Consider the following 12,043-nt stretch of genomic DNA (forward strand, 5'->3'; position numbering starts at 1 on the left):
TAAACTTGCTCGCATGTAAGTATATTTAAATATACATATGTATATGCACATAGCTTAAAGGGCTATAAAAGCAGGGGAATCCCACAGTTATTTTGCAATTGACGATTACATGCACTCAAATTTTAATTTATCGTTTATATTGTTTTTGCATCTAATGCGTAAAAAAAATTACATGTAATTTTCAATGCGATTCCACAACGATTTTTTGAATCATTAATGAAAAATCTAAAAAGAAAAACTAAAAAAAATGAACCTAATTGTTGTAATAATCTCAGTAATAAATTGAAAACCTTAAGTTGTTAACACAGAGAAAGCCTGAGAGAGATTAAAACCAAAAACAAATAAGGTTTTATTCTTTGTTCCCCTTAGTTTGCTAACCTTATTTTATATTGGGACATTTGATTGCATTTTTCGTGTGATTTTTCATAAAATTTTTTTCTCGAAACATTTTGTAGGGAAAGTGATGGTGTATTATCTTTAGTACTACGCTATAGTGTTTGTTTCTTTTTCTTTGTTCTTAAGACTAAAACTTAATCTCTGGGATTTTATTAGTTGACTTATATTGTCGGTTATTTGCTCGCAGATTTCAGCCTGAATGGTCAATATTGTTTTTCAAAAAGTAATAAAAACCAGGTGGGTCATAAAAACAAGAAATATCACGTAACCTCAAATCGCATCATTTCGGCCCTTGACTCGTGTTATTTTAATATTTTGTCAAATATCAATAATTTTAAAGTGGATTTTAGGGAAATTTTAACTCTAACTTAAAAATATCAAATGAGTCAGAAATATATACTAACCAATATACAAAAACGCATTACTGCTCAATTTCAGTCCTTCGAAACCCTTTATAGTTTCATGTTGAATTACTCATTATTTATTTCTGTTGATGTCCTTTTTAAATCCTTTATTTTAAACTATTTTCCGGTATTATGTGCATATATACGTCAAATAAAAGTTTTCTAAGTTAATAATTTAAATTTTTAATAGAAATTTGAATAACAGTTTGAAAAACAAATTTTTCTATTTAATATTACTACTTTTATCTTTAATAGAGAAACTCTTTTAGGTTTATCTCAGTCAGATTTTATATTAAATTTTTCTAACAGAAGAGAAAAAAGAAATAAAAAAATTTCACTTGATTAATAATTTTTTGGATCAGAATACTGCCAACCAGTCTGGTATTAAAAGTCTAGTCAAATGTTTAATATGTTTAGCAGTATTTTTAGTAGTTGCTATAAATTCAAACGGAAATAAGCAATTGGATTGGTATTGTTGTTGTTTTCAAGTTCTTTTTATTGTAGTATTTTTAATTTCGTTTTTTTTTGTTTTATCTCAAATTGCAATTGCATGGCAACATGAATGAATCGCCTACACAGGAAAAATTACCTTTTTTTGTACATATTTTCGTTTAATGAGAAATCGTCGTCATCACCGTCATAGGAGTCGTGCAGATACTAGACATTTTTCTTTAATGTTGAGTAAAAACAATAAAAAAACAAAAAAAAAAACACATAAAAATAAAAAAACTAGGAAAATATAAAAAAAAAATCACAAATAACAAAAATTCATTCATAAAAAATTTTTTTGTTCTTTTTGCCAACGCAAAAGTTGCCAAGATTTTTTAATTTTTGTATGCTTTCAACATTTTCAAAATTATTTGCTTTTTTATTTTTTTTTTTTTTGAACCAAATGTTAACGATTTGGTTAATTGATACGAGAATTAGTTAAAAGTTTATTTAGCAAGTATTTTCGGAACTTTACTTGAAATTACTATGAAATGTCAAACATTTATGATTAAGTGTAAACAGGCTTATTATTATTGCATATTAATATTGCATAAATAAAACTTTACTCATATTCACTTAAGGAAGTTATAATTTTACATAATTTATTTTATATAATGAAATACAGATATACACACATATCTACCTTCATATGTAGACATTTGCAATATTTTTGATCTCTACATGTAACAAGAAAACAAGAAAAGCAACATTACAGTAGACTACATAAAACAATTGAGTTTCTGTCATTGCCAAAATTGCATGAAAAAAATAAACGATTACTAAATTTCTGGTTGAATTCTGGTTTAAAGTAATGTTTAGTTCTAACGGTTATTTTGTCATTCTAATAATTGTATATTCTGTTTCGCAGTAGCAATAGCAAATCACTATTTGCTTGAGATTTAAAAAAATTTTGTGGTTTTCATAATAGATTTAAAAAAAAAACCAAATTTTGAAATTATAAGGTGCAACTAATACAGGAAGGAAGAAAATATTTTTTTTTTCCCCACCGAAACAAATTTTTGGTAAGAACGCTTTTGTGTATAAATTTTTAGTGTTCTACATTGACGGATGTAGAAGAGTGCTTAGCAGTGTCTCTTGAGTGGTCAGATTGAAACTACCTTTTAAAACGCATTTTTCTAATTTTGTTTGGAATCTGCTAAAACGAAAATATGAAAAGGAAATCTAATTTATAAATTAATGACGAACTCATGAGATGAATTTTTTCAATTTTTTGCTAATTGAAAACAGTATTTTCTGTCCTTGTTTTTTAACATAATATAGTTTATAAAAATAATTAAAATAAAAAATTCAACAAAAAATTAATTACAGAAAAAAAATTTTTTGATGCATCGATATTTTTGTACATACATATAAGCTTGTTTACAATTAAACGTTTATAGAACAAGGGTATTTGCACTTACAATAAAAGCAAAAATCTAAGAATTTGATTAAATTTTCTTGCAGTCGTCAACTGTATCAAATTATTTTCAATCTTATTTAAAAAACTTGCAATAAAATAAAAAGAGAACTACGTATTTAGCAAAAACTGTATATTTGCAGTACAAGCAGCAGTACATGCAGTGCATTTCAGTTTTTAAGGCAAAACGTTTTAGTGTCCCATAATAATTGATCCTTTACATATTTACATATACATATATTTTCAATATTAATTAATCTAAAGTATAATATATTATATTATATGTATCAATTTCAGAATGTCTGTGTAATCCAGTTGGATCGCTTACACAAATATGTGATCGAAAAACTGGTCAATGTTTATGCCATCCTAATGTAACTGGAAAAAGATGTGAACGTTGTGAAAATGGATTTTGGAATTTGACAACTGGAATTGGTTGCAGGGATTGTAGCTGCAATAATATTGGTTCAATAGATGATGAATGTGATTTATGGACTGGTCAATGTAATTGCAAAAAAGGGATTGGCGGGAGACACTGTGACCAGTGTTTAGACGGATTTTATGGATTTTCAAATTTGGGATGTAAACTGTGTGATGTATGCCAGACACCAGGTCATATTTGCGATTCAGAAACAGGGCGATGTGTTTGTCCACCGAATAGTAAAGGCTATGATTGCTTACAATGTCACCAAGGTACATGGGGTTGGAAGTCGAAAATTGGTTGTCAAAAATGTAATTGTGATATGAGTGGATCTATTGGACAAACTTGTGAAACACAAACTGGTCAATGTATATGTCGTGAAGGCTACACTGGTAGAAGATGTGATGTTTGCCGTGTTGGTTATTTCGGCTACCCAAATTGCAGAAGATGTAATTGTAATCCAGACGGATCTCTAATAAGGAATGATGGCATTATTGAATGTGATCAAGATGGAAAATGCTTTTGTAAAGAATTTGTTGAAGGATTGAAGTGCGATAAATGTGTTAAATCAACTTTTGGACTAACAAAGACAAATCCAACTGGTTGTACAAAATGCTTTTGCTTTGGGAGATCACAGTTTTGTCGACAAAGTGAATTGTCATGGGGTCATATAAGAATGCCAATTTCACGCAATTTGAGTGTTCATTACGTAAACCCTACTTCAGTACCATCACGTGATTATGAATATATTGTTGTGGTTTTATTAGAAGGAACTCATATGTTTCATGAAGACGCTGAAATTGGTCAAATGAATGGTTTAAATCTAATTCCAAGCTCAGTAGGTAATGTGACAATTGGAGCTTATACATGGTTTTACCTACCACTATATTTTCAATTACCTCCACAATTTTATGGAGACCGAACAAGTAGTTACGGAGGTTATTTGAAATTCAATATAACAACCGAAGGTGCAACAACTCCTTTAGAAAGAAATATTTTGCTAGAGTATCCTTTGGTTCAAATACACTCCCATGGTAGACTTGTTTTGGATTATTATAGTACCAAGTGGACTAATACAGAAAAAAATGAAACATATGTAATTCCATTGCATGAGTCTTACTGGAAGTTTCATCATAACAGGCAAGATATAACACGAGCTGTAATGATGACTGCCTTACAAAATATTAAGCACATTTTTATAAGGGCTAGTTCTTATGCTGATTTTTTAAGTGTTGTGTAAGAATTTATCACTTTTATTTTTTTACTTTTATTTCAATTTAATATAAATTTATTTACAGATTATGTGATGTTCATATGGATTCTGCTATATATCTGGCTGGTTCCAAAAATATTATAGCAAACGGTATTGAATTGTGCTCCTGTTCACCTCAATATGGAGGATATTCTTGCCAAGATCCGGGCAAGGGCTATTACAGATGGAGGAATACGACAGATTCCACTGAAATTTTTTTTTTAGAAGATTTAATCGGGTGGTCTATACCATGTAATTGTAATGGAAGAAGTGACGAATGTGATCAGGAGACGGGTACATGTTTGGTAAGTATTTGATCATTATTACATCATGTTATGAAAATGCTCATAAAGAAATATTTCTTCATGTACAGAAATGTAAAAATTTCACCGGTGGAGATAATTGTGAACGATGCGCCGAGGGATATTATGGAGATCCTAATTATGGCCAATGTGAACCATGTCCGTGTCCTGAAACAAACCGAAACTTCGCACGTGGCTGTAACATTTTTATGGGAGAAGTAAGTTGTATCTGCAAACCGGGTTACACAGGTGCACGTTGTGATCGTTGTAGAAGCGGGTATTATGGTAATCCCCACGAATTGCATGGCACCTGTAAACCATGCGATTGCAATTTAAATGGAGTTATAACGGATGAATGTGATTCGACTACTGGTCAGTGTGATTGTCGTTTTGGTGTTTCAGGCCGACAGTGTGATACTTGTACTTCAGAGAGGCATTTTTTATCTGAGAACAAGGAATGTAAAAGTAAGCATAAATTACCACTCCAATACTTTAGGTACCATAAAATACTTGAAGGTTCTATTAATTTCCTCATTTTTTTATGTGTACACTTTAGCGTGTGACAATTGCACTTTAATCCTATTGGATTATGTTGAGTCAGTATCTAATAAATTACGCCGTGGAATAGCTCATATGGATTTAACTGGAATACCAGCTCCGTGGTTAAATTTACAAGAGTATGATACACAAATGCAAAATATTAGATCACATTTATATAATTTCTCAAATGCCAAACACCAAATTGAAACTTTTGATGTCGCTTCCTTAGAAAAATTGCTTTCTCATTCAGAAAACACTAAAATACGATGGAGAAAATTTAATGTGACAGCAGCAAAAAAAAGTTTAGCAGCAAACCAGCAACGTTTAGACGCAAACCAAATATATTTGGAAGCGATTGGTGTTATACGCGATGATATTCTAAGAACAATATTTGAACTAAATAATTACGGAAATCATGAACAACACATTAGTTTGCCTTCGGCATTAGAACAAGCGCGTCATTACTTAACCGAAATTAAGTATCATCAAGATACAACAAACACAATGAGAGAAGCATGGAGATGTGCTTGGAATGATTACTATTTTTATGGTAATGCATCGGACACGGTTTTTGACCAAAAAGGTATGCTTGAAATGTTTTGGCGTAAAATTAATCAATTTCATCACCGCATGGCTGATCTTGGACGTTATACGGATAAAACATTTGATATGCTGAATGAAGCTGATGACATACGAAGTCATGTTGTAAATTTGCAAAATTATGTATACGAGACCTATGGGCAAGCGAAAGAAATGACTGATTACATACAACAATTGCTGGACAGTGATTTGATGCCAAGAGCAAATGTTATGATTGACATGGTCGATGGAGGTGGAGAACAAATTGATGTAAATATAAAAAATATGGAAAACTTAAGAGGAATGTGGAATGAAAGTTGGATAAACGAAAATAATTTACGTAGAGATTTAAGAAAACATTGGCTACCAAAAGCATGGCGGCATGCTAAACGTTTAATGGAAAGATCGAATGACTATGCTAAACAATTTCAACCAACGAAAGATGGTGCACGAGTGGCAATGTTGGCAAGGTAAACTTTCTTTGCTACTTTTGCTTTACAATTATAAAAATTCTTTTTTTTTAATTCATTTCAGTTCCGCCCATAAAAATATTTCTAAAGCTATAGATGCAGCTCGTTACGCGTCAATAGAATCTAAAGAAGCAGTAATGATATCATTAGATAAACTATATCCCAAGGGTGATAAATCTGTTGTAGAAAAAGCTAAAACATCTCTAGAACGATCAAAACAGTTGAATAAAGATGCTAAGCATGAAATGAACAAAACTGAAGGTACATAAACTTAAATAAAATGTATTTCGTCATTTGAAAGAAATTTAATAAAACGTACATACATACATATGTATGTAATCTTAAACTGTATAATTCCAGCTCTTAAAATAAAAATAAAATATCATGAAGATAAGGTTGAAACAATAAAATCTACAATATGGAACGCCGGTTACAAATTGAACAACATTTCTATGTCAATGGCAGTTATAAATGCAAAAGAAACCATGAATCCTGTGTGGGAAAGTATTGATGTGATGACTACTGTTTCCGACGAAATGCGAGAACAAAAGCGTAGAACTTCAGACATTAAATCGAATATTCAAAATTTAAGGCAAAGATTAACTGCTTTGGAGCCAGAGTGGGATTCAAAAATTAGTTTAGCAGAAGAAAATATATCAGAAACATTGAACAATATTCGTAGGGCAAAAATTTCTTTAAATGAAATTGAAACAGTTCACCATAAAGAACATGAAAAGTTCGAAATGTGGAATGAAACAATGTCTAGACAATTGCAGGAATTAAAAGATAAAATGGCAAAGGCAAGACACGCTGCTGAAGGAGTATGTATAGATCTAACAAAATTAACTTTATTTTATATAATATAATTTAATTTGTAGATAAAGATATCCTTAGAGTCATTAACTCCCAAATGTGTACGTTCTTATATTCCTCAAACGCTTGGATTGTCGACCTCGAATATAATAAAAATTTCAATAGCTCTAAATAACACCAAAGGTAACTCACCCTTAATATTTTTACAAGGACGCGAACGTAAATTTATAGCTTTGGAGATGTTTCGAAGGAAAATCCGCTTTCTTTGGAATATGGGTGGTGGTATAGTTACTGTAACGCATCCGACAGAAATAGAAACTAGAGATCCAAAATATGATGATGCTTGGTATCATATCGAAGCTAACAGAACTTTAAATTACGGTTCCTTACTGGTGCGACGCATGACAAATTCTGGTATTCTGAATGATTCGTATGCTGTAACTGGAAATTCTCATCCAGAATACACTCGTTTCATAAGAACCAAATCAGACCGTATTTGGCTTGGCGGTGTACCAAAAGAGTTAACGTACAAAGATTTATTAGCATCACCAGGATTAAATGTCATTGTTCATCAAGTTTACGTCGATTTTAAACCAATAGGTATTTGGAATTTTGCACATTCAGAAGGAAAGTGTGGTGGAGCCATTTCAGGAGCTACTGAAACAGGAGCGACATCAAATGCACGTCATTTCGATGGGAATGGATATTCTGTTATGAACAACACAAGATTTAGATTGCATCGCGACAACGTTTTTGAGTTGCAATTAACTTTTAAATCGATGGATGAAAACTCCCTGCTTTTCTTAGCGGTAGACGATCAAACGGTAAGTTAAATGTAAGTTGTAAGCTAAATAATCAACTAAGGCAATCTTTTTAATTCACAACACTCAGAATCGGACAATTAGTGTAAAGTTGAAAGAAGGTAAGGTTGTATTCGAAGTTCAGTATGGGGATGACAACAAAATGTTAATAACATCGAAGGAAAAGCATAACACTGGAAGATGGACTAAAGTTGAAGCCGCCAGAGAATTTAACCGTAATAGAAGGGCTGAAATGGGGATTTTGAGAATAGATCAAAAGAAAAGTATTAAAGGCTTTCCAGGAATCCCTATAGAAAGTAGTGAAATTCCTGACGTTTCCACTGCTTCATATCATATTGGAGGAGTCCCGCCAGGTTCAAAAATACAACAATGTTTGAAATTGAATATACATAAACGTTTCATTTTAGGCTTTTCTTTAGAATTAATCGATTTAAGTGGCAGTAAACATAATTCCTTTTTAGGGTGTATGATGGACATCATAATTAATCGGGATTCTTATGATCCACTTCAAGGATCTGAGTATTTTGGAATTGAGTCATCATGCAAACCTACGAGCAACAAGTAAGTTTTCATACTTCAAAAAATAATCGGATTTAAAAATTAATTTTTGAAACCCAGGGTTGGCTTTTATGGAAACGGCTTTATAGAACTACAGTCACAATCATTAAAAAAGAAAGCCAATATAGCATTTGTTTTTCGAACTTTGCAACCGGATTGTCTGCTTCTTTTATCAGCTTATCCTCCTAACTCATCTCACAAAACGGACAATGTCAAAGAGCCAATGGGAAATTATTCAATTAGTTTAGTCGATGGTCGAGTGCACCTGTGGATTAATACAGGGCTAAGTTCAGTTAAACTGCAATCTAATACAACTTTAAATGACGGTGAATACCATATAATAAATGTAATCAAATTTGGCAGAAGAGTTGAGCTTATGATAGATGATGAATTCCATAAGTCAGAAATTTTTTCTGCAACACCCACTATAGTAAATATGCCAAAAGAAAGTGGCGGTTTATATATTGGAGGGGCACCTGATTTTATTGAGTACAAAGGTCTTTCACCAACTTTATTTGGATTACAAGGTTCTTTAAAAGACTTGGTATTCAACAATAAAACTATCATTCTTGGAGAAGCCATATCTTTTAAAAATGCACAAATTGGCCGCACTGGTCCTGAAATGGGGTCTTCAAATACCATGAATGATGTTTTGATGAAAACGGAACCAATTGAGAAAATGCTTGGTTTCATCCCTAGTACAGAAGAAAGTTGCGTTACAGTAAGTTGAATATTAAAGATAAGTTTAGGCTTTTCAAAAATAATAAAGGTTCTTTGAAATATTCTAGGTTGATAATTTTTCTTATGAAGAAAACGCTTATAAATATGGAGATGCTCAATTAAGTTATTCCCAACTTTTTATCTCAACTAAACATTTCTGGCAAAAAAATTTTCAAATTACTTTTTATTTGAGAACTTTTTATCCAAACGGTGTGTTGTTACTGTCACCAGGTTCAAAAGAAAAGCAAAAGCATTATGTAAGCCTCTTACTCAAAGATGGGCACTTAAATTTGATAGTGCGAGGTCGAAGGAAAGAGGAAATACCATTAACTGCAAAATTAAATAACGGTGAATGGCATAAAGTTACCGTAAATTGTCTTGATAGAAAAATAACAATGAGTGTCGAAATTGGGGGAACTGATCAAAAGACGTCTGTTCAGATGAAAATCCCAAAGAAAATAAGCGCAGTTAACACAATTTTTGTTGGCGGTTTGCCGGAAAAACCTGTTGGATTACCATCAGAACTATTAGTTAAAATTGAAGGGTTCAAGGGATGCATTCGCAATTTGGAAATTAATAATAATACTCAGGATTTAACCAAAGATAAGAAACATATGAATGTTGGAAAATGTTTTAGAAATGTCGAAAAAGGTTCACATTTCATTGGAAACGCTTATGCTGTTTACAGTAAATCTTAATTCAGTTACTTTTAATATAACTTAATATATTCTTAAATATTTGTAGAAAAAAATTTTCACGTTGGAAAATACCTCGAATTCGAGTTAGATTTTAGAACATCTGAAATGAACGGTATCCTAATGAGTGTTTCAGAACCGGATGGTTTCCCCGCCATTTCTTTAGAAATATATAACGGAAATGTAAATAAATAGCAACATTTTTTACTTATTTTTATTTACATTGAACTTTTTTTAGGTGGTTTTATCATGTGATCTTGGCGATGGAAATCCTTTCCGTGTAGAAACTTATTTGCCATCAAAATATTCAATTTGTGATAATAAATGGCACAATGTATCAGCGTTATACGATTTTGAACAAATAGCTTTACGTATAGATAATCAACCGCCGACAGTTTCTGTAGCCCAACACCGTGTTTCCGGAAAAGTGCAAACGAAATCACCCCTTTATATTGGTGGTTTACCAGGTATTAATTTGAAAATATTTTTAATATTTTTTAGACTGAAAAATTTTTTGCTTATTTTAGACCATGCACCAAGCGGAACACTTCTTAGTCGAGGGAGTTTCAAGGGTTGTATACGTAATATCGCAATAAGAAACGAACGAAAGGATTGGATCGATATGGACAGCCTACATAATATTCAATTAAGCGAATGCTTATCACTGTGAATGTTTTATGCTTTAGAATAAATTTAAGAAATTTTATAAGAAAAAAATTTAATTTATATCGGTTATATAAATTGATTTATATAAAAATCGAATATAAAAAAAAATTAAAACTGCCATACGCTTAATGTGAATTAAAATTAGTTATAAAAATCTAAAAAGTAATTTTTGTATATTTAGATATAAATTTTTTTATGTATAAAGTAAAGAAACGTAGGAATTTTTAAGAGCTATGTAAGTTATTTTGTAAAACCATTAATGTTTAGAAATATTTATTTATATAGATGTACGTAATTTGTGTTCTAGTTGTATATTATTTTTCCAATGAACTTTAAAAGTACTAACTTGAAATTTCATTAATTTATTCTTAAATATTGTAACTGTTGTGAATTATAATTTTTTTTTAGAAACAAAGTGGAGTTCACTAAGCCTCAAGACTTCACTTCCATACTGCAAAAAGAAAAATGTCAAAAAGCGCATTTTCTGAATTATTGCAATTTTCTGATTAATTTAAATAATATATAGAAATCGAAATTTATGGTTAAAAAAAAAAATTTTTTTGGGAAATCTAAAAACAAAAATCCTTAAAATTGAAAATACATTTGTATATACATATGTATTAATTTTAAGATTGATATTATTTAAACATCTTAATATTTTTCATTGTATGTATTTATTAGTAGTTTTGTGTTTGAACTTTTTGGTAAGTCCTAAAATACCAAACAAAGTAATCTAAACTACTATTCAAGTCATATTTATTATATTTAGATATTTATTCTAAAAGTACATACGACATAATATAAAACTAATATTTTCTTCAATTAAGAAAAATAGTGTTGTAAATTAATAAGAAATCCAAGGATTGAAATAGGAAAATATATTAAGTAATATTTGAATTGATTAATTTTTTAAACGATAATTAGATTTAATGATTTCATAACTTTAACATGATCTTTGTACAACCTAACTAAAAACTTTAATGTTAATAAATTAATTTTCGTTTAACAAGTACAATTTAATTTTCATTTTAAAATCCCGAATTATTCTAATTTCAAAAAATTAAAGTCTAAAACTTGGGTAAGTTATTAAACTAATTTTCATGATATGTACAAGAAAATACACTTTTTTGCAGCCAAATATAATACGGCAACAAAATTCAAAATTTTATTTTAGTTTCTTTATTCAATATTATTTATTAAGCTTTATGCGATTAATATTTTATTTCAATTACACTCGAAAAAAAGCTTCAGTTATAATTGAGATTTCATTAAATATTTTTGCTTCACATTTTTTCATCGTATATTTTTAGCAGTATAAATTATAATTGATGCTCACAATTTTCACGCGAATTTATTAAAATGAATCTTGGATTATAATCTTTAGTAATACATCATAAAATAATTTTTTAAAACCAATTTTATTTAAAATTTATGAAATAGAAAAATTCATTTTTACATTTTAATTTCTTTTGCAACTAAAATATTTTATTTACATGTGTC

The 12,043-nt window shown here is 30.2% G+C and overlaps 1 protein-coding gene across 1 annotated transcript in view; it reads left to right on the forward strand.

Annotated features, from left to right (window-relative positions):
* The window catches only part of LOC129612344 (laminin subunit alpha-1), a 163,217-nt gene extending 151,835 nt beyond the window's left edge, over nt 1–11,382 (forward strand). The window contains exons 7-20 of the mRNA XM_055525895.1: nt 3,004–4,363; nt 4,426–4,684; nt 4,753–5,146; nt 5,238–6,270; nt 6,335–6,531; nt 6,631–7,091; nt 7,149–7,907; nt 7,975–8,257; nt 8,312–8,465; nt 8,523–9,183; nt 9,251–9,869; nt 9,927–10,060; nt 10,116–10,344; nt 10,405–11,382. Coding sequence (XP_055381870.1) covers nt 3,004–4,363; nt 4,426–4,684; nt 4,753–5,146; nt 5,238–6,270; nt 6,335–6,531; nt 6,631–7,091; nt 7,149–7,907; nt 7,975–8,257; nt 8,312–8,465; nt 8,523–9,183; nt 9,251–9,869; nt 9,927–10,060; nt 10,116–10,344; nt 10,405–10,547 — 6,686 coding nt within the window. The 3' untranslated portion in view covers nt 10,548–11,382. The remainder of the gene's footprint in view (nt 1–3,003; nt 4,364–4,425; nt 4,685–4,752; nt 5,147–5,237; nt 6,271–6,334; nt 6,532–6,630; nt 7,092–7,148; nt 7,908–7,974; nt 8,258–8,311; nt 8,466–8,522; nt 9,184–9,250; nt 9,870–9,926; nt 10,061–10,115; nt 10,345–10,404) is intronic.
* The last annotated feature ends 661 nt before the right edge of the window (nt 11,383–12,043 follow it).

Source organism: Condylostylus longicornis, unplaced genomic scaffold (genome assembly GCF_029603195.1).
Source record: "Condylostylus longicornis isolate FDR11 unplaced genomic scaffold, ASM2960319v2 ptg000072l, whole genome shotgun sequence".
Classification (NCBI taxonomy): Eukaryota; Metazoa; Arthropoda; class Insecta; order Diptera; family Dolichopodidae; genus Condylostylus; species Condylostylus longicornis.